Source organism: Mauremys mutica, chromosome 11, assembly GCF_020497125.1.
Source record: "Mauremys mutica isolate MM-2020 ecotype Southern chromosome 11, ASM2049712v1, whole genome shotgun sequence".
In the NCBI taxonomy this organism is placed as follows: domain Eukaryota; kingdom Metazoa; phylum Chordata; order Testudines; family Geoemydidae; genus Mauremys; species Mauremys mutica.
In genome coordinates, this window is record NC_059082.1 from 47,553,795 (window position 1) to 47,577,243 (window position 23,449).

Consider the following 23,449-nt stretch of genomic DNA (forward strand, 5'->3'; position numbering starts at 1 on the left):
CCGGCCCCGCATACCCGGTCCCTGCCCGTCCCCGCCCGCCCGCCCGGCCCCGCTTACCCGGTCCCCGCTTCGCCTGCCGCCCGCCCGCCCGCCCCGCTTACCCGGTCCCCGCTTCGCCTGCCGCCCGGCCCGCTTACCCGGTCCCGCTTCGCCTGCCGCCCGGCCCGCTTACCGGATCCCGCTTCTTTGGCTGCCCGGCTCCGGGTCCCCGTCCCGCTTCGCCGGATCCAGCCACGTGCAGGCACCGCGGTAAGGGGGCAGGGAGGGGGTGTTGGAGAGAGGGCAGGGGAGTTCAGGGGTGGGGGGGTGGATAGGGGTTTATCTCGATCATCGGTTATCTGGACTATTTTTGGCAAACCCCTAGGCCGGCGACATAACAGGGTTCAACTGTATTATAATAACTGAACAAATATGTATTCACCTTCAAAATTACAATCAATATTTAAAATCAGTAAATGGATATTTAAAACAACTTAGAACAATGAGACTTTAAAAAGCCTTAAAATCCTTCAAAGTCTGAATCGGACTCTGATTCAACAAAAAGTTCATTAAATTCAGCTTCAGTCACAGCTGCACCTGCATTGTCATTGTAGATGTCGGCAGCGTTGTCTTCAAACTAAGATTCCTTCTCATCATCAGCCTCTGTTGTGTCATCATCAAATATGGCATCATCTTCTGACCCGTCGAGTGCATTGCTGATACAGCATCTCCTAAATGATTTTTCTACCATTTCCGAGGGAATGGACACCCACCCGTCCTTAATCCTCTGGGTGCCCAGATTGATTTTGGGCTTCATAAGATTCCCGCCTTTTGTCAACTTCGCCATGCCTGAGCACATCCATTCAAACCACATTTTGCATAGCCTGTCTTTAAAGGGTTTGTTCAGGCAGACATCAAGTGGTTGTAGAACTGAAGGTAAGCCTTCAGGTATTACAGCCAAAGTAGTTTTCATATTTTTGGCCACATTTTTCACCTCATCCATCTTGTGTGCCCTGAACATGTTCCAAGTGAGCATAGCAGGTTTCTTGAAAAGTGCTCCTGGTCTCCTATTCCACACTTTTTCCAGCCATTCAATAGTCCCACTTTCATCCATCCATCCCTTTTCGTGTGCATATACGATGACACCAGCAGGAAATTTCATGTTTTTAGGCAAGGTTTTTCTTTTAAAAATAACAGGAGGGAGCTTTGATCCATTTGCCAAACATGATAAAACCACCTGTCATAAATATAAAGGAAAGGGTAACAACCTTCCTGTATAGAGTACTATAAAATCCCTCCTGGCCAGAGGCACCAAATCCTCTTACTTGTAAAGGGTTAAGAAGCTCAAGTACCTAGCAGGCACCTGACCCAAAGGACCAATAAGGGGACAAGATACTTTCAAATCTGGGGTGGGGAAGGCTTTTTTGTTCTGTTCCGTGCAGCTTTGGCCAGAGCAAGATCAAAGAAGCAAGCAATCCAATTCCTATAGAGTTGGAAAGTACTTAGCAAGGAAATGCGTTAGATTTACTTTTATTTTGGCTTGTGAATTTTCTCTGTGCTGAGAGGGAGGGTATTCCTGGTTTTCTTTTTGTAGCTTTAAAGTTTTGCCCAGAGGGAAACCCTCTGTGTTTTGAATCTGATTGCCTGTGATTATGTTGTTCCATTCTATTCTTACAGAGGTACTCCTTGTGATGCTGTGGTCTCTATGGTTTTATAAAAATATGCTAATGAGTGAATGGGGAGAGGGATAGCTCAGTGGTTTGAGCATTGGCCTGCTAAACCCAGGATTGTGAGCTCAATCCTTGAGGGGGCCATTTGGGGAACTGGGGCAAAAAATCTGAGGATTGGTCCTGCTTTGAGCAGGGGGTTGGACTAGATGACCTCCTGAGGTCCCTTCCAACCCTAATATTCTATGAATATAATATAACTGGAATATGCTTCATGCAAAAGGTCTCTTGTAAGGTATCATTACAAAGCTTATAATCTACTGAGTGTGATCATTCTATTTGTATAAATGTACCACTCTTGTATCTGAAACTCAAAATATGAAATATAACTCTGAGGGCCTATTGTAATTAGTGTGGGCCATTAATGGTGGTTTGGCATCTTGATGACTCCCATTAACCAGGACAATTGTCTGCAGATGAGTGTGTTTTACCTGTAAGTCTTTCTGTATACCTGTGTGCTGGCAAGTGGACAATGAAGTCTTGCAGTGACATGTGATCATGTCACCTGAACTGGAATCCATCTTTAACCTGGTGTCTTTCCATTGAGAAGGAGGGGGTGGGAACCCAGAGAGGGACAAAGAATTCCCGCCTTATACAAAAGATATATAAAGGGGTGGAAGAGAACAAAGGGAGGAGAGCAACCACCATGAAGAATCCCCTAGCTACCACCTGAGCTGGAACAAGAGCTGTACCAGGGAAAAGAACTGAGCTTAGGCCTGGAAGGGGTCCAGTCTGAGGAAAAAACTTACTGAAGCATCTCTGAGGATGAAATTATCTGTATTCAGTTTGATTAGACATAAATTTGTGCATTTTATTTTATTTTGCTGGTGACTTACTTTGTTCTGTCTTTTACTACTTGGAACAACTTAAATCCTACTTTCTGTATTTAATAAAATCACTTTTTACTTATTAATTGACCCAGAGTATTTGTTAATACTTGGGGGGCAAACAGCTGTGCATCTCTCTCTCTATCAGTGTTATAGGGGGCGAACAATTTATGAGTTTACCCTGTATACGCCTTATATAGGGTAAAACAGATTTATTTGGGTTTAGACCCCATTGGGAGTTGGGCATCTGAGTATTAAAGACAAGCACACTTCTGTGAGCTGCTTTCAGGTAAACCTGCAGGTTTGGGGCAAGTAATTCAGACCCTGGGTCTTTGTTGGAGCAGACAGGAGTGTTTGGCTCAGCAAGACAGGGTGCTGGAGTCCTGAGCTGGCAGGGAAGGCAGGGGTAGAAGTAGTCTTGGCACATCGGGTGGCAGCTCCCAAGGGGGTTTCTGTGATCCTACCCGTCACACTCCTTTCACCTTTTTTCTTTAATTAAAATTCTTCTTTTAAGAACCTAATTGATTTTTCATTGTTTTAAGATCCAAAGGTTTGGGTCTGTGTTCACCTGTATCCATTGGTGAGGATATATTCTCAAGCCTCCCCGGGAAAGGGGGTGTAGGGATTTGGGGGGATATTTGGGGAAGGTAGGGCTCCAAGTGGCCCTCCCTAAATGTTTGTTTAAATCACTTGGTGGTGGCAGCATTACCTAATCCAAGGTACAAGGAAGGATCTGTGCCTTGGGAAGTTTTTAACCTAAGCTGGTAGAAATAAGATTAGGGGGTCTTTCATGCGGGTCCCCACATCTGTACCCTAGAGTTCAGAGTGGGGAGGGAACCCAGACATGGTGGCAGAGCGGTGGGATCATTTTGAACCAGAGATCATTTTGAACCAAAAGCTCAGTAGAATTTTTTTAAAGGATCATTTTTTTTCCCTTTTTGGCTGATTAGAAAGCAGATAGAGATCTTATCTCTCTTTTCCTGGAGGAAAAGGTATCAGGTCTTTGTAACAAAGGGATGTTTTTAAGCTGTGAGTAGCTGGAGATTTTTGTCTCTGCCTGAGGGCAGGGTAGTTAACTTTCTACAAGGGAATTCACAAGCTAGTTTTTTTTTTCTTTATAGCTCTCGAGTTAGGCTAGTTAAGTACAAAAATCAGGAACATGACTACCAGTGAAACAGCTAATAAACTAGAGCTGGCTAGACTGGAAGCAAAGGAGAAAGAGAACAAACATAAGAGACTGATCAAATTAAAACAACTAGAAATTAAGGCACAGGAAGCTGCCCACAAGAGAGCTATGGAGGCAGAAGAGGCTGCTCACAAGAGAGCTCTGGAGTTACAAGAAAAAGAGAGGCAGCATAAACTGGAGTTAGAGAAGGCAAGGGCTAAGCAGAATGTACCAGACAACCCTGGAAATCCTTCTCCAGGTACCGTTTCCCATCCCAGAAAGTTTCCTACCTACAAGGCAGGCGATGATACCGAGGCTTTCTTAGGCAATTTTGAAAGGGCCTGCTCTGGGTACAGCATCTCTACCGACCAGTACATGGTAGAGCTGAGACCATAGCTCAGTGGACCTTTAGCAGAAGTGGCGGCTGAAATGCCTAAGGAACACATGAACTTTTTTTTAAAAAGGGCCAGAATCAGAATGGGGCTAACACCCGAGGATGCCCATCGGCGGTTCAGAGCCCTAAAGTGGAAACCGGATGTGACATTTTCCCAACACGCCTACCACATTGAAAAAAATTGGGATGCCTGGATATCAGGAGCAAGCGTTAAATCTCTGGAAGATGTGTCTTTCCTAATGAAAATGGAGCAGTTCCTAGAGGGTATTCCTGAGGAAATAGAAAGGTATATCCTAGATGGGAAGCCCAAAACTGTAATTGAGGCGGGGGAGATTGGAATCAAATGGGTGGAGGTGGCGGAAAAGAAAAAAACTAGTAGCAGTTGGAGCAAATATCAGAAGGGCCAACCTGAGACAACACCCTACCACTGGGGGCAGCCCAAGGCCCCACCTACATCCCAAGGAAAACTCCAGACACCTTATCGTCCCACCACACCAGTCTCCAGCAACCCACCTCGCCCAAGTGATCAGTCAGCTGGGCGATGTTTTAAATGTAATGAGATGGGGCATGTGAAGACCAACTGCCCCAACAACCCCAACAGACTGCAGTTCATTACACCGGAGTCATACCAAAGGTCCTCAGGCCCAGATGCCTCCCAGGTACCCTCAGAGCGAAGGGAAACTGTGAGTGTGGGCGGGAAGAAGGTTACAGCATGGAGGGACACTGAAGCACAGGTATCAGCTATCCACCAATCCTTAGTGGACCCCAAATTCATCAACCCAGAGGCCCAAGTGATGATTCAACCCTTCATGTCAAAATCTTTAAACTTCCCTACAGCCAAGTTGCCTGTCTAGTACAAGGTCTGGTCAGGAATGTGGACTTTTGCAGTCTATGATGATTATCCCATCCCCATGCTGCTGGGGGAAGACTTGGCCACCATGCAAAGCTAGCCAAGAGGGTGGGAATGGTCACCCGCAGCCAGGCTAAGCAAGCTTTCACACCTATCCCTGTTCCTGAGCCTTCCACCAAGGCCCTGTGTGTGTTACTAGAGACCCAGATGGAGGTGGTGGAACCGGATCCCCTGCCAACAACTGCAACAGCCATAGTGGATCCAGTCCCAGAGACCAGCCAAAACCAGTCCCAGAACTGGAACTGGCGAAGCAACCTGCACCAGAACCACTGCCAGCACTGAGTCCAGTGCTTGCAACCCCGTCTACAGCGCCAACACCAGAGGGCACCACTGAGCCTGCACTGGCAGCAGCAGCAGATAACTCTACACAAGAGGCTCAGCCAGAGCCTGAAATACCACATAGTGCACCAGAGGAGAACAGTTCACAGTCAATGGAAACAGCCCCATCACCTGCATCGCTTCCAGAGGGACCAAGCCCCAGTCCACAATCCAGTGAGGAACTGATGTCTCCAGCATCAAGGGAACAGTTCCAGGCCAAACAGGAAGCAGATGAAAGCCTCCAGGGAGCTTGGACGGCGGCACGGAGCAACCCACCGCCTCTCAGCTCTTCTAATGGATCCCGGTTTGTTGTAGAAAGAGGACTTTTATATAAGGAAACTCTTTCTGGTGGGCACCAGGAAGACTGGCATCCTCACAGACAGTTGGTAGTTCCAACTAAGTGCCAGATAAAGCTCTTGAGCTTAGCCTACAATCATCCTAGTGGCCATGCTGGGGTGAACAGGACCAAAGACCATTTGGGGAGGTCATTGCACTGGGAGGAAATGGGCAAGGATGTTTCTACTTGGCATCCGGTTTTGTGAGGTGTGCCAAAGAGTGGGAAAACCCCAAGACCAGGTCAAAGCCCCTCTCCAGCCACTCCCCATAACTGAGGTTCCATTTCAGCTGGTAGCTGTGGATATTCTCGGTCCTTTCCCAAAAAAGACACCGAGAGGAAAGCAGTGCATACTGATTTTCATGGATTTTGCCACCCAATGGCTGGAAGCAGTAGCTCTAAGCAATACCAGGGCTAAAACTGTGTGTCAGGCATTAACAGACATTTTTGCCAGGATAGGTTGGCCCTCCAACATCCTTACAGATTTGGGAATTAATTTCCTGGCAGGGACCATGAAAAGCCTGTGGGAAGCTCATGGGGTGAACCACTTGGTTGCCACACCTTACCACCATCAAACAAATGTCCTGGTGGAGAAGTTTAATGGGACTTTGGGGGCCATGATACATAAATTTGTAAATGAGCACTTCAATGATTGGGATCGTAAACTAAATGCTGTAACTCGCTCAGACAACTATCCAATGCCACACATAGACGAGCTATTGGAGAAACTGGGACGTGCCCAGTTCATCTCTACCTTAGACTTAATCAAGGGGTACTGGCAAGTACTGCTAGATGAACCCACCAAGGAAAGGTCAGCCTTCATCACCCATGCAGGGATGTATGAATTTAATGTGCTCCCTTTCAGGCTGCGAAATGCACCTGCCACCTTCCAAAAACTTGTAGATGGTCTCCTAGTGGGATTGGGAGAATCTGCAGTCGCTTACCTTGATGATGTGGCCATCTTTTCAGATTCATGAGCAGAACACCTGGAGCATCTACAAAAAGTCTTCAAGCGCATAAGGGAGGCAGGACTAAATGTTAAGGCTAAAAAGTGTCAAATAGGCCTAAACAGAGTGACTTACTTTGGACACCAGGTGGGTCAAGGAACTATTAACCCCCTACAGGCCAAAGTGGATGCTATCCAAAAGTGGCCTGTCCAAAGTCAAAGAAACAGGTCCAATCCTTCCTAGGCTTGGCCGGATATTACAGGTAATTTGTACCGCACTACAGACAAATCGCCGCCCCACTGACAGACCTAACCAAAACGCAAATGCAGTTCAGCGGACTAATGAATGTCAGAAGGCCTTTAACCAGCTTAAAGCGACACTCATGTCTGACCCTGTGCTAAGGGCCCCAGACTTTGACAAACTATTCCTAGTAACCACACATGCGTCCGAGCGTGGTGTGGGAGCAGTTTTAATGCAGGAAGGACAAGATCAAGAATTCCATCCTGTCATGTTTCTCAGCAAGAAATTGTCTGAGAAGGAAAGCCACTGGTCAATCAGTGAAAAGGAATGTTACGCCATTGTGTACGCGCTGGAAAAGCTACGCCTATACATTTGAGGATGGCATTTCCAACTACAAACCAACCATGCTGTGCTGAAGTGGCTTCATACCGTCAAGGACAATAACAGAAAACTTCTTAGGTAGAGTTTAGCTCTCCAAGATTTTGATTTTGAAATACAACACATTTTGGGAGCTTCTAACAAAGTGGCTGATGCACTCTCCCGTGAAAGTTTCCCAGAATCAAATGGTTAAAATCATCCTTGAAATGTGAAAAATAGTTAGTTTTTATATAGTCAGTAGGATATTTAAAGGTACATGTGTCTTATTAACTCTGTTTTCTCCTAGAGCTCCAGGAAGAAATCATAACCAGTGTGGAACTGGCTGTCCAACACTATCTGTGATTTGGGGGGCGTGTCATAAATATAAAGGGAAGGGTAACAACCTTCCTGTATACAGTACTATAAAATCCCTCCTGGCCAGAGGCACCAAATCCTCTTACCTGTAAAGGTTTAAGAAAGGACAGTTACCTGTTCCGTAACTGATGTTCTTTGAGATGTGTTGCTCGGGTGTATTCCACAGTAGGTGTGCATGCTCGCCACATGCACCAGTGCAGGAAGTTTTTCCCTTAGCAGTACCCGTAGCGGGGGAGCACTGCTGCGACCCCTAGAGCGGTGCCTCTATATTGCACTATAAGGAGAGCTGTGCACTCCCCCCACCCTCAGTTCCTTCTTGCCAGACAACTCCGACAGAGGGGAAGGAGGGTGGGATGTGGAATACACCTGAGCAACACATCTCGAAGAATGCCAGTTACGGAACAGGTAGCTGTCCTTTTTTCTTCAAGTGATTTCTCATGTGTATTCCACAATAGGTCACTCCAAGCTATATCTGATGGAGGTGGGTAGGAATTTAAGGGTTTCTGGGATGGAGTACTGCCCTACCAAACCTGGTGTTATCTCGTGTTTGGGAGACGATGGCATAGTGCGATGAAAAGGTGTGGACAGAGGACCATGTGGCAGCTCTACAAATGTCCTGCATAGGGACGTGAGCTACATAGGCAGCCGACGAGGCCTGAGCTCTCATAGGACCTCCAGGATCGGTGAAACAAACTGCAACATGTAGCCCTTGGAAATGGTGCTGAGGACCCACTAGTCCGACATTATATGGGACCATTGCACTCGGAAGGCAGATAAACGGTTGCAGAACACAAAAACTTTATTAACTGGGGGGCTTCCCTGGCAACAGGCCCGGTGGCCCCCCACAAAGAGTCAAAAGCGCCTCTTCCCCTTTGAGGGGCCAGGTCGCGTGGCCGAGCGGGACTGGCGCTGGGACCTGCGTCTCTGCTCCCTCGGCCTCTTAGGTAAGGGCTCATATCTGCCTCTAGCTGGAGGGGCCAAGGTCTGTGGCCTGGGTTTGTCCTTTGCTGGCGGGACAGAGTCTGCAGGGTGGTGCGGGAGTCTTTCATCCCATGCAGACGGATCCCATGCAGACGGATGTCTGTCTGATCCGCAAACAGGGCCTTCCCATCGAAGGGCAGCTCCTGCATGAGGGACTGGGACTCCGCGGATAGCCCCCACAGCAAGAGCCACAACACCCTGCACATGGAAATGGCTGAGGATATCGAACGGGCCACTGTATCCAAAGCCGCTTGAAGAGCCACTTTCGCCCCCACCGCTCCTTCATCAACCAAGGCTCTGAACTCCCTCTTGTCCCTTTCTCGGAGAAGAGGTTCAAACTTTGGCAGGGACCCCCATAAGTTAAAATCATACCGGCTCAGTAGGGCTTGGTGGTTTGCCACCTTGAGCTGGAAGCTCGCCAATGAATAAACCTTCCTGCCGAAGGTATCCAGTCTCCTGGCGTCTTTATCCTTGGGGGTGGGCGTGGGTTGACCATGCCTCTCTCGGTGGTGTACAGACTCCACCACCAGAGAGTTGGGTGCCGGTGCTGGCACAAAATACTTTCTCTCCACCTTTTTAGATGTCTTTTAGAAGACATCTATCACTTTTCTCTCTGCCTTTTTTAGATGTCTTTTAGAAGACATCTATCAAGAAGATCGGGGTTCGCCAAAGCTAAGTGGATATGTTGGCCACCCCGAGGTGGAGAGGTAGGGCCGCACGGCCCAGTGCCGAGGAGGACAACACGTTGAACAGGGTGTCCGACGGCTCCTCCATCTCCTGAGGCTGAAGCTGGAGATTCGAGGCCACCCGCTTAAGGAGCTCTTGGTGAGCCTTAAAAATCTTGCTGTAGGGTGGATGGTGGCACCGCTATGGATTCCTTTGGTGCTGGTGAGGGGACTGGTTCTGCCCCCAGGGTGTCGGGCAGTACCAGTGGTTCAACCCCCAAGTCTGAGCCCGGGTGTGGTGCCGCTGGTTTGGTACCAGTTGACTTTTCCCGGTGCCGAGGCAGGGACATAGAGTGTACCTGTGATGCCCCGGCCACTGAACGGGGTCTCACCGGTGCAAGTAATTGGGTCCACGGTGCCCACTGACACCATTGCCCTTGCATAGGTGCCCCTTGCCATTGACCTTCTTGGAGACCGAGCGGAGCCGCTTGATCAGGGGGGCAGCACGGCCTGGGGATGGGCGGCTGGGTGCCGAAGCCAAAGTTGCTGAGGAACGCATAGTGCCGTATGAGCGTCGGGAACATCCATGGCCGTGTTAGTGCCGACCTCGAGATTGAGACCTCGACGATGAAGACATGTACTTGTCGGAGGTGCTGCTTCTAGATTCCCCCCGGCAACCATGGCTACGACGCCTAAGTGCTGATGATGGTCGAGAGGCGTTCCGAGCATGACGTCTGTCGGAGCGAACACTTGAATCTGAGTGTCAGTGCTGATGGCATCGAGATCTGCTCCTATAGCTTCGGTGGGAAGAGGAACATCAACGCCTCTTGTCTTGGTGCCTGCAACCTCTGTAGGTAGTGGAGGACCCTCGAGACTCCCTCTCAGGCAAATCGGCCAACGGAGTGGAAGTCTGGTGCAGGCTCCAGGATGGCCCCTCGGAACGGGTAGGTATCAGAGGGGTGGGGGCTATGCCGGACTGGGGAGCGTTGATGAGCTCCCAGCAGTGGCTTCCCTCAGGATCAGGGGCCTGCCTCAGGCGGCACACCTGGCACCAGAAGGGCGAGGATGTCATGCGCTGCCTGTGCTGCCTCTGGCATCGACGGCATTCTCAACACAGGAGAGGCACACGCAGACGGGACCGGACTACTCCACTCAGTGCGAGTCGGAGGTCTGGTTCCCGAGGGGGATCGTGGGCTGCCCAACTCGGGTCTGGCCTCACCCCCGTCCTTCTCTCGGTGCTGCTGAGTCTTCCCTTGCTTCTTGGCAGGGGAGCAGTGCCAACTGGTGGATGGAGCCTCGCTCCACACCGATGACGCGGTGCTGGCACCGAGTCAGGTCGGCATGCCGGGGCCAATGCCGACTCCATTAGCAGGGCCTGGAGTCATATTTCTTTCCCGCTTCATTCGAGGCTTGAACGATCTGCAGATTTTACAGTGCTCACTTACGTGAGTCTCACCCAGACAGCGAAGACACAGAGTGTGGGTCGCTCCTGGGCATAGAACTGTGACAGGAGTCGCACGACTTGTAGCCTGGGGCACGAGGCATGCCCCAAGCCAGGCAACTAACTAGAAAAGCAATCTACGAAGAAGAGTTGTACTACTAAGGCTAGAAGCACTACAGCAGAGCTGGAGCACGAAGTTCCGACTACCTTCACTGGCGGCAAGAAGGAACTGAGGGTGGGGGGGGAGTGCGCAGCTCCCCTTATAGTACGATATAGAGGCGCAACTCTAGGGGTCACAGCAGTGCTCCCCCACTACGGGTACTGCTAAGGGAAAAACTTCTGGCACCAGTGCACGTGGCGAGCACGCACACCTACTGTGGAATACACATGAGCAATCACTCGAAGCAGCAGCTCAAGTATCTGGCTGGCACCTGACCCAAAGGACCAATAAGGGAACAAGATACTTTCAAATCAAGGGGGTGGGGGGGAGGCTTTTGTTTTGTATGTTCCATGCAGCTTTGGCCGGAGCAAGATCAAAGAAGCAAGCAATCCAACTTCTATAGCGTTAGTAAGTATTTAGCAAGGAAATGTGTTAGACTGACTTTTATTTTGGCTTGTGAATTTTCTCTGTGCTGAGAGGGAGGGTATTCCTGGTTTTCTTTTTGTAACTTTAGAGTTTTGCCCAGAGGGAAACCCTCTGTGTTTTTAATCTGATTGCCTGTGAGATTATCTTCCATTCTAATCTTACAGAGGTACTCCTTTCACCTTTTTTCTTTAAATTAAAATTCTTCTTTTAAGAACCTAATTAATTTTTTATTGTTTTAAGATCCAAGAGTTTGGGGCTGTGTTAACCTGTACCAATTGGTAAGGATATTATTCTCAAGCCTCTCCAGGAAAGGGGGTGTAGGGGCTTGGGGGATTATTCTTAAGCCTGCCCAGGAAAAGGTGTGTAGAGGCTTGGAGGGTTATTTGGGGAAGGTAGGGCTCCAAGTGGCCCTCCCTAAATGGTTTGTTTGAATCACTTGGTGGTGGCAGCATTACCTAATCCATGGTACAAGGAAGGATCCATGCCTTGGGAAGTTTTTAACCTAAGCTGGTAGAAATAAGATTAGGGGGTCTTTCATGCGGGTCCCCACATCTGTACCCTACAGTTCAGAGTTGGGAGGGAACCCTGACACCACCGTAAAATGGATTTTTTTCATGGCCAGTTAATTAAAACTGTATTTTCACGAACACCTGTTATCGTTCTGTTGCGCGGGAGAGCAAATGTCATCGGTGTTTTGTTCATATTTCCCATTTGTGACAGTTCAAATGCATATTCCTTTTGATATTTTATAATAAACCTTTGGAAAGATTCGATTTTTCTTCCAGATCTCTCAGCAGCTTTTGCGCTATCTTTGTTTGCTGACAAAGACAGAGATCATGACGGTTCATGAAGCGAGTACACCAACCCGCTGATGCGACAAACATTGACGGCTTTACTGACTTGTATTTGTCGTCTTTCGATATTTGCAGAGCACGCAGACGGATTCCAGTTCTAGTGACAATGTACCCATTTTGTCGACATTCAACAACCGAATTATTGAGATCTTTCTCCAGCTCAGAAATGAAGCGCACCTCGTTGGACATTTTTTCTTGCTTCTTGGCATGTCTTTTAGTGTTTTATTTTTTCGCCATTCTCTTACTTGCTTTTCATTGATACAGAATTCACGAGCAGTGGCGCAATTATTGTTTGCTTCTGCATATTCAACAACTTTAAATTTGAGCGCTGCATGATAAGAAGACTTTTCTTTTGATTTCACTGTTGTTCATTTTAAATACTAGTATGAAAATAGATTATTATTATTTTAGTTATAGATTTTGTAGGACTTTATATAGGAAGGTCACCTGCTTTATCACTGTCAAATTATTATTATTCTTTATTTATTTCAAAGCAGCCCTGTAGATTAGCATGTCTGAAGGTTGGGGGGGTACTTCAGTGGTTTGAGCATTGGCCTGCTAAACCAGGTGGTGAGTTCAATCCTTGAGGGGGCCATTTAGAGATCTGGGGCAAAAATCTGTCTGGGGATTGGTCCTACTTTGAGCAGGGGGTTGGACTAGATAGCCTCCTGAGAGCCCTTCCAACCCTGATATTCTATGATAACAGGCTATTTCAATTTTATTAGAGATTCCATCGATTCTGCACGTTATATTTTTATATTGGCTCGAGACGTATGGAGGTCTATTTCAAGCCAATCTAGTCCACTAAACAAAGCCTTTGCAACTTTAAAAGGCTGCAGTGTTGACATCAATAAATGGGTCGGCAAACTTTGGCTCCCGGCCTGTCAGGGTAAGCCGCTAGTGGGACATTTTGTGTACTTGGAGCGTCTGCAGGCATGGAGCCCCTCAGCTCCCTGTGGCCGCAGTTCGCCGTTCCCAGCCAATGGGAGCTGCGGGAACTTCCAGTTCGCCGTTCCCAGCCACAGGGAGCTGAGGGGCTCCATGACTGCAGACGCTCCAGGTAAACAAAACGACAATGTATTAGATATTCAATTCAATGAGTCCATAGAGTTTAAAATAATCAAATTTTGGTGTAGACCCGTTTATAAGCCGACCCACCACTCTTTGAAGCATCACTTTTTTACCAAAAATATTCGACTTATGAACGAGTATATATGGTAAGTGCTGTGCATTTGTACTGCACCTCTTGTCTATAGAGCTTTACAAAGTTTAGCAAGTGTCTTAATTCACATTTTACATAGGGGGAAACTAAGGCACAAAGAATGCCTGAATTTTGAGAAAAGTCCCAATTTGGGGTGCATAAGTTGAGACACTTTGCTCCTGATTTTCAAGAGAGTGTTTGGCAAGTCAAAAACAGAACCCAAGTCTCCAGACCACAAATTCTCCGCTCCAATCACTAGCCTCTGGTTGCCTCTCCACTATTAATGGAGGATGGTGTGGTGTTGCTCTGAAGGATTATAGAGCCCAAGTTGTTCTAAGCAGTCATCCTTACCTGGGTGCTTTAGAGGGATGATGTCCTTTCATGGCTACAGAAAAGACTCAAAAGCCCCCTGACCTACCTATAAGCAATCAGCAGGCTTTCATGCCTCTTGACAAGGTTCTGCATGCGCTTCTTGTAACCACGCACAGCTCCAGCCAGCTGCTCCTCCCGAGATTTATGGGCAGCCCGGATGTCCTTCAGCATGCCATCCACAAAGAGCTTCATGTAAGCATGGTCAGCTGGTACTTTGTTAGGCCCCTTAGAAGCATTTGATTTGCTGTCCATATATTCCTTTAAACACAGAGAAGGAAATCAGCTCAAGCAGACTGATTGATAATGGCTGTTTCCTAAGACACTCAACCAATGTATTAGGATGGCTACTCCCTGTCCTGCATGGAGGTACACAGAAGAACGCATCATCATCAGAATGCTTAACATTTACAGCACTTTCCAGTTAGTAAGTGCAGTATAAACTAACTAGCGTCTAGCAAGTAGGGAAAATGAGGCACAGAGACATTAATGCCTTGGAAACACAGTCAGTGGCAGAGGTGGGAGTGCTGGCTTCTATTCCTCTGCTCACTCCATTAGGCCACACTATCTCTGACTCCTTGTTTATTCAGAAAATTACAGAGCTCTTATTAGAAACGGAACTGTTCTTCTTAGCAAAGGTTCCCTTCAGTTGTTCTCTTGATCCATCACCACACTGTGATCTCTTGGAGCTGTTGGCAAACACTCTGTACTGCTACCTAGGGTGGAGAGACTAGCAGATTTCTTCCAAGATATGGCCAATTTTTCTCAATGAACTGTCCTACAGAATGTACTCAGGGATCAGTGTAGGTCCTATGCCATGAAGTTTGACACTTCTCCAGTGCTCTGAGTCCTCAGTGATCCTCTGCAAGACTGGTTGCATGCCAGAGTAGTGTATTCCCATAATAACCTTAGGCCACTCACGTTACAAGATTCTGTGATACAGCAGGAAAGGTGAAGGGGCCATGGATCATTCAGGGTGTCAGTGGTTCCTCCCGGAGGAACAAAAGGAGGATTCTTTTACCATAGACCATGGAGTCAGCACACTGTGAAATCAAAAGTGGCACAGTCTGGCCTGCTGAGAGAGATTTCCAGGGCACTGGGTTTAGAAGCCAATTGAAAAGTAGCCATAATAAATAAAATGAATGTGCAATTAAAATAACTTGACTGAGAGAGAGACATGGCAGAGACTCGGTGATTGTTCTGGGCTGTCACATGGGAAATCTGGGGCAGGGAATGATTTGGGTACTCCTGCCCCCAGACTCATGGGCTGCAATCAGAACACATGCTGCAATGTACAGTTAGACTTTCATAAAGAGGGAGCAGCCACCAGACAGAGTGGTATTACTGCACTGCATATTCCACTAGCCTGCAGCTCGAAGAGGGAAACAGCAGTGGTTTGAGAGCAGTGGGCAGTACCCAAACTCAAATGTCTGCCCTGTAAAACTATAAGGAATAACTAAACCCAAAGAAAGGAAATGCAGATGCCCATACATGGCAGGGATCCTCACCGCCAGGTCTTTGATGTACTGAGTAAGATGACAGCGATATTCCTCATTCAGTTCCTTCAGCTGAAGTTGCAGTTGGGAATTCTCAACCTCCACCTCTTTGAGCTGGCTCTGAGAGGTGAGCAGCACCTACAGTACAGGAAGCATACAGTCACCCCAAGGAATCAGGCTCTTCCCTGAGCCTCCTATTGGCCAGCTGAGCTTTAATCACTAGTATTCAATAGGAAAAGGAAGGTTAATTTAGAAACTTTACTTTCAAACAGTCCACTTTCCCAGGAAAGGGGCACTATTCAAAAGCAGGGCATAAGGGACCACAAGAGACAGTTCATAAGGGGCAGAGAGGGAGGGAAGATTCTGCTGTCATCCAAGAACAGCCCAGGAAATGTTTACTGCACATATTTCTATGCTGCCCATCCCCCAAAGAATCTGGGCACTAAATGCGCACTTCATTGGCACCTTCCCTCTGGTGATCTCAAAACACTTTACAAGCATTGTGGAATGAAGCCTCAGAACCTTGTGAGGGAGGAAATTCTTATTGCCTCTATTTTATAGATAGGGAAACTGAGGCACAGAGCTGTTCAATAACTAAGACTTGGACTAAGACTCAGCAACTCATTTACATGGCCCCTTAGTATTGAAGAACGGAATCTTCCAGGTACTAAGGGGGTTCATTTATCCAGAGGAACTGGCAGTTTCTGGCTTCCTAGAGACAGAAGCACAAAACTTGACACATCCATGGAGGATGAGCTGGCCCTGTTCCATAGTGCTACACAAATGTGCTGAACACAGGCGTTTCTCCTTGATATAGTCTGACCCTACTATCAGAAACAGAAGTTGAGATTGATCAAGCCCCCCTGCAGAATGAGATGCTGACAAGACTTCATGGAGGGGAGACTTCCAGATCAGAGCCTCACCCATCTTGCTATTGGCGCCAAGTTGCTAGTGTATGGTGCTGTACAATCAAAGAAGAAGCTGACAATCTAGGAGAGTCACAGTGTTAGAGGATGGGTCCTAGGGATCTTACCACTGACTGCTCCACCAGTTTGTGCTGAGTATTGCGAATCACTCTCTTGGACTGCTGCAGTTCCTTCCCCATTGCCACCCTGCATACACAGAATTGGGGACATGTTCACTTTAATCACTGAGGTGCTCATCCATCAATGGCTGCTCCATTGGCCCAGAATACTGTCCAGGCCATTTGGCATACTGTAGTACTTAAGGCAAGGAACCAATAGTACTGATTAGAGCCATAAAAAGCATAGACAGGAGCTATGCACCTGTCCTACCCCACAACTCCATGCAACTTTGCCAATTTATGTCCTCAAGGTTGAGCAGCCCAAACAAGTCTGATATCCAGGTACAGGTATCTCCTAAGCAGATACTGCCAACTGTGGACCACTGTATGCTAGGCTAAGACCATCAAACTCAGTTCACTTGAAACCAAAGGCAAATTTCATCCCAAGCCTGCTAATGTGACAGGGAGAGCAAACTCCCTCTAGTAGCAGCCTTTCCCCTAGCATGGGCTGAGCTCCTCAGTCTCTGCCTATTGATGGAAGGAAGAATGATCATATGCTCAAGACACAGGGAATCATGAGACCTGGGTTCAGTTCATGCTCTGCCACAGACTTTCTGTGTAATCCTGGGCATGTCAGTTAGGCTCCAATTTTCAAAGGGGCATCAGGGATTTAAGGACCCAAATCCCACTTCCCACTTCAATAGGAGACAAGCACCTAGAAGCCACAGGGCCCCTTGAGACTCCTAGGCTTTATCTCTGTGCTTCAGGTCTCTAGCTGTAAAATGGGGATGCTATTCAATTTGTTCATGTTGGTGAGGCTGAGATATTCCAGTGCGCGGGGCCAGGCAGACAACTGTACTAGGGGGTGGGATGGCCTCAAACACTCACACTCTCTGTTCCAGCTTCTGTTGCTGAGAGTTGTATGTTTGCTTCATCTTTTCAATCTCAGTTTTTATGTGATCCTGGTTTCCAAGCAACTAAAAGACAAGAACGAATGGGAAGATGAAAGGCATCCTGCAAAGAGAATGACGGAACTGCAGAGAAAGCTCACCGAGAATGAAAAAAATTACCAGTTACTTAACGGATTGCCACTCGCTGGGAAGATGTGTGCTAACGGGGGCGAAGTGAAATGCAGGGGAAAGGGCAGACTGAATAGGGAGCAGCTAATACACTACAATACAGCTAATACAATAGGAAGGTTGTGTTAAATCTATCCTGGTTGCATAGGTATCATCACACTAAGAGTGGAATCACACTGAGCTGTGGATAGGAGGGTCAGTTTACCATGAGAAACTGAATGGTGGGTATTGAAGCACTAGTCAATATCACACAAATGATGATGCAACTGAGGCAAGAGGCTATTCCAGCCCATCATTCTGGGTTTGCTTTATCACCACCACCTCCAGGGGGCCATCTGTGTCCCTAGCAGAGCTCTCAAGAGCCCTCTCATTCACACCATCCATTCAGCCAAGGAATGAAGGCTAATACTTCCTTAACTAGCCAAAGAGTTCATTGTTTAGCAATTTGAGACATCAGCAGAATACATTGCTGGCGTAAGCAGGCATAGCTCACTTGAGTTCAGTGATTTCTGTGCTCTTTTTTCCCCAGTGGGATACTATGTGGATTGATTGTGCAGCTCTCCCAGCGCTGGGGGCAAGAGAATGGGATGGAGGTTTGAGCCCAAGTCTCCTGCACAGCAGTGCAGAGGTGCTACCACTGCGCCAACCCTTCTGTGAGATTATGGTGAACATGCACATAGCAGGTAACACAAACCCACTTCCTTTAAAACTCTTGTCTATATCTGCCCAATGAAAATGGCTGGGGGAAGCTCCAGTCGCAGCCTCTCCTTGCAGAAGTCACTGTATAAAACAATGCAGATCCAGTTTTCTAACAAACAACCTGAAGAGAGAGTACATGCCATTTCGTAACTATACAGCACTCAAAAAACTAGGTGTAGGCCAGGGGTCTCAAACTCAAAATTACCATGAGGGCCACATGAGGACTAGTTCATTGGCCCGAGGGCTGCATTACTGACACCTCCCCTCTGCTGCCCTCAGCCCTGCCCCCACTCCACCCCTTCCATGAGGTCCCGCCTCTGCCCCTCCTCTTCCCACCCCTTCCCTGCCCCCATTCCAGCCCCTTCCCCGAAATCCCCACCCCAACTCCGCTCCCTCCCTGCCCCCAGGGGGTGCAGGAGGGGTCTGGGGTGCAGGAGGGATGAAGGGTGCAGCAGGGGGTTGAGGTGCAGGAGGGGTGAGGCAGGGGGCTCAAGGTAGGGGGTTCGACTGCAGGAGAGGTTCGGGGGGCAGGGTCTGGCCTGGCGCACACCGGGGCAGGGCAGGCTCCCTGCCTGCCTTCCCTGCCCCCGTGCCGCTCCAGGAAGCGGCTGGAACGTGGGGGAGGAGAGGAGCAGGAGTGTGTGTTGCTGTTGCTTCAGGCACCGCCCCCAGCATCTCCCATTATCCAGGAACAGGGAACTGCCAATGGGAGCTGCTGAGGGCAGTGCCTGAAGCAACATCAACACACACCCCTGCTCCTCTCCTTCCCCAGATTCTGTCCGCTTCCCGGAGTGGTGCGGTGGCAGGGCAGGCAGGCAGGGAGCCTACCCTGCCCCCGGTGTGCATTGGGCCAGAGCTGCTCTAGGTAAATGCTGGGGTAGGGTGGGAAGGTCACGAGGAGCTCATGGGCCGCAGAAGATAACCTCGCGGGCCGCATGTTTGAGACCCCTGTTTTGGCAATTCTCCAAATTCAGTCTGACAGATGTTTTGCATGTGGGAAGGGTAAGCAGGGAGGATGAACCCCACACAATAAATAATCACAAGTACACAGCTCAGATACACATGCAGTGTTCCACACTCACATATCTCTCCAGTTTTCGACGTTCGTGTTCTGAGGCAACTATATCTTCCGGCTGATTTCAAAAAACAGAACAAGGCAGTGGTCAGATTCTGGTCTCTTGGCGAAAGCAAGGAGATCAGACTACCTAGGAGGCCAGACAAGTCCATACCTTCACTTTCCGGGCAGAGAGGCGCTGGACCACAGCCTGCACCCTTTCCAGCTCAGCCGAGGTTTCATTGGCCAGTGCTTGGGACGGGGAGTAGTTACTCCATGACTGAGGAAGGGAGCTCCTGGTGTTGACCAGGTTTAGCAGCTCTATGCTCAGCTCTTCATTCTTAGCAACCTGCAAAGTAAAACAAGATGGGAACCGTTTCATTTCTTAAGCTTTCCCCTCTTCAGCTCTCGGTGTGTATTATTCATCATGCACATGCAGTTATTTATATACACAAAGCATTCACTTTTATCCCTCTGGATAGCAGATATTTTCTCTCACCTGTCTGAATATGGTGGCGAACTATTTAATTCTCATGAAAAGGCAGGGCTGGTACCATTAACTAGAACCAGCTAGAGAGAGCAAAGGTGTTGCTGTGTGATTTTTTTCCTTACACAGCTCTGCCAATGTCCCTCAATTCTCCCCTGCAGCATCCATGCTATTCCAGTTCTGGAGCCCTCACACAGCTCTGCCAGTGCACCTCATTCAGGACTTGCAGGTCCTCCTGCTAATCCTCTCCCCCGCCCCCTCAGCTCTGTCAATGCCCCTCACTCCTGACCTGCAGTGGCCCTTACTATTCCAGTCCTGGACCTTTCCTGACCAAATTGAATGGTGTTACAAAAAATGGACAGATATCCTCTAGGAACTAGACTGATGCCACCCAAGTCATTTCATTTTTTATCTTTATTATAGCTAAACACAGACCTCCAGAAGTAGATTAACCCACAGCACCAACTAGCCATTCGGATTCAATGCAGTGCCAGTAGGAAGTTGACACATTTTGGAAGGATAAAAAGCATCTCAACTAGAAAGGCTCAGTTACAGGGGATCTGGAGTGAATATTGAGGGAATTCATGTCTCAAGGGAGGATTAAATAACAAAACTCTGATGGGGTTTTTGACTGGGGACAAGATTGAGTAATTGTTACCAATTCACTGAATCCTGGAGGATGTGACGCTTTCGTAACCTTAGTCATCCATTTCAATAATGGGTAATCAAAAGATAGCATAGGGTGGGCTGAGGCAGTGACGGGAGGAGAAAAGAGAAACTGACAAACAGATGAGAGATACAGCTGTAAAAGCTGACAGGAGCTCCCATGGAAAAGAAAGGCTACATGAGATCTTGCTTTATGCGGATAGCTACAGGGAGATAGGACCAAGATTTGCAAAGGGTTATTTTGAGGAAGTTGCACAACCTCCCAATGTCCCTGAAGAACCCCACAGCACCCTCCAGTAAATCAGAAGTGTTGTATTGATTTAGATGGAATATATGGGCCAAAGGTGTTAATGCAGTCACTGTCCAACATTAAATGGTGTTAAACAAGATCTGGGTTTGGTATACAAAGACCTCAGCCTGCTTAGTACTATGGCAAAACACACCATTAAAAATCCTTTTCACCTTTTGTTAAAGACAAAGAAAAGGAAAAAGAGGTAAAGAGTTTGAAATGTAAAGTATGAAATAAGACGTTCATCGTAACAACATCCCTGTTCTCTTTACCACAGATTAACTGACTTGAAAGAGGATTTACAATAAATTTGCTAACAGCCTCAAAAATGACTGACTGACATCTTAGAGGATGGACTTCTCCAAAAGGGCCGTATGGCTAAAAAGACCAATCCAGCCAATCTCATTTGCCTTGGACAGACACAGAGCAAATTGTGAATAGAAACACAGAATTGTTTTCATAATGCTTTGGAGACTCTCCCTATTATTTACAAGAGCTCACGAATGAGCTCACAGAGATGGTTTTGGGCCAACCAGCCATGACAACACACTGGCAAGTTCACAGACAGCTCGTAATTAGATGAGTGTTGGAGACTCATTGTGTCCTGAAGAAGCAGCAAAGAATCCTGTGGCACCTTATAGACTAACAGACGTTTTGCAGCATGAGCTTTCGTGGGTGAATACCCACTTCTTCGGATGCAAGCAGTGATGAAAGCTCATGCTGCAAAACATCTGTTAGTCTATAAGGTGCCACAGGATTCTTTGCTGCTTCTACAGAACCAGACTAACACAGCTACCCCTCTGATTGTGTCCTGAGAAGACCACTGTGGGTTTTGAACCTGAGGCTCCTTTTGAAAAATCTGTACTGAAAAAAATAATGAGCAAAAGCCACACATTGTGACTAGTCCCAACTAGCTAATTCAAAATCACTTCCTTCCAGCAGTGAGTCCAGTGGTTAAAGCAGGAGACAGGAAGTCATAGAATCATAGAATCTCAGGGTTGGAAGGGACCTCAGGAGGTCATCTAGTCCAACCCCCTGCATCTAGGACCAAACCCAACTAAATCATCCCAGCCAGGGCTTTGTCAAGCCTGACCTTAAAAACCTCTAAGGAAGGAGATTCCACCACCTCCCTAGGTAACCCATTCTAGTTCTTCACCACCCTACTAGTGAAAAAGTTTTTCCTAATGTCCAACCTAAACCTCCCCCTCTGCAACTTGAGACCATTACTCCTTGTTCTGTCATCTTCTACCACTGAGAACAGTCTAGATCCATCCTCTTTGGAATCCCCTTTCAGGTAGTTGAAAGCAGCTATCAAATCCCCCCTCATTCTTCTGTTCTGCAGGCTAAACAATCTCAGTTCCCTCAGCCTCTCCTCATAAGTCATGTGCTCCAGCCCCCTAATCATTTTTGTTGCCCTCCGCTGGACTCTCTCCAATTTATCCACATCCTTCTTGTAGTGTGGGGCCCAAAACTGGACACAGTAGTCCAAATGAGGCCTCACCAGTGCTGAATAGAGGGGAATGATCACATCCCTCGATTTGCTGGAAATGCCCCTACTTATACAACCCAAAATGCCATTAGCCTTCTTGGCAACAAGGGCACACTGTTGACTCATATTCAGCTTTTTGTCCACCGTAACCCCTAGGTCCTTTTCTGCAGAACTGCTGCCCAGCCATTCGGTCCCTAGTCTGTAGCAGTGCATGGGATTCTTCCGTTCGAAGTGCAGGACTCTGCACTTGTCCTTGTTGAACCTCGTCATATTTCTTTTGGCCCAATCCTCTAATTTGTCTAGGTCCCTCTGGATCCTATCCCTACCCTCCAGCGTATCAACCACTCCTCCCAGTTTAGTGTCATCTGCAAACTTGCTAAGGGTGCAGTCCACACCATCCTCCAGATCGTTAATGAAGATATTGAACAAAACCGGCCCCAGCACCGACCCTTGGGGCACTCCACTTGATACCGGCTGCCAACTAGACATGGAACCATTGATCACTACCCGTTGAGCCCGACCATCTAGCCAGTTTTCTATCCACCTTACCGTCCATTCATCCAGCCCATACTTCTTTAACTTGCTGGCAAGAATACTGTGGGAGACTGTATCAAAAGCTTTGCTAAAGTCCAGAAATAGCACATCCACTGCTTTCCCCTCATCCACAGAGCCGGTTATCTCATCATAGAAGGCAATTAGGTTAGTCAGGCATGACTTGCTCTTGGTGAATCCATGCTGACTGTTCCTGATCACTTTCCCCTCCTTTAAGTGGTTCAGAATTGATTCCTTGAGGACCTGTTCCATGATTTTTCCAGGGACTGAGGTGAGACTGACTGGCCTGTAGAGTTCCCTGGATCTTCCTTCTTCCGTTTTTTAAAGATGGGCACTACAGTAGCTTTTTTCCAGTCATCCGGGACCTCCCCCGATCGCCATGATTTTTCAAAGATAATGGCCAATGGCTCTGCAATCTCATCGGCCAACTCCTTTAGCACCCTCGGATGCAGCGCATCCGGCCCCATGGACTTGTGCTCATCCAGCTTTCCTAAATAGTCCCGAACTACTTCTTTCTCCACAGAGAGCTGGTCACCTCCTCCCCATACCGTGCTGCAGAGTGCAGCTGTCTGGGAGCTGACCTTGTCTGTGAAGACAGAGGCAAAAAAAGCATTGAGTACACTAGCTTTCTCCACATCCTCTGTCACTAGGTTCCCTCCCTCATTCACTAGGGCCCACACTTTCCTTGACTTTCTTCCTGTTGCTAACATACCTAAAGAAACCCTTCTTGTTACTCCTAACATCTCCGGCTAGCTGCAACTCCAAGTGTGATTTGGCCTTCCTAATTTCACACCTGCATGCCTGAGCAATACTTTTATACTCCTCCCTGGTTATTTGTCCAATCTTCCACTTCTTGTAAGCTGTTTTTTTGTGTTTAAGACGAGCAAGGATTTCACTGTTAAGCCAAGCTGGTCGCCTGCCATATTTACTTTTCTTCCTACACA

General features: G+C 47.8%; 1 protein-coding gene across 9 annotated transcripts in view; it reads right to left on the minus strand.

Moving 5' to 3' along the window:
• The window catches only part of CCDC78 (coiled-coil domain containing 78), a 98,373-nt gene that overhangs the window by 46,705 nt on the left and 28,219 nt on the right, over positions 1-23,449 (minus strand). For all 9 annotated transcript variants that reach the window (XM_044980332.1, XM_044980328.1, XM_044980331.1 and 6 more), the window contains 6 exons: positions 19,198-19,371; positions 19,051-19,101; positions 17,079-17,167; positions 16,200-16,278; positions 15,179-15,304; positions 13,720-13,931 (listed from right to left, as the gene is read on the minus strand). In XM_044980332.1, coding sequence (XP_044836267.1) covers positions 13,720-13,931; positions 15,179-15,304; positions 16,200-16,278; positions 17,079-17,167; positions 19,051-19,101; positions 19,198-19,371 — 731 coding nt within the window. The remainder of the gene's footprint in view (positions 1-13,719; positions 13,932-15,178; positions 15,305-16,199; positions 16,279-17,078; positions 17,168-19,050; positions 19,102-19,197; positions 19,372-23,449) is intronic.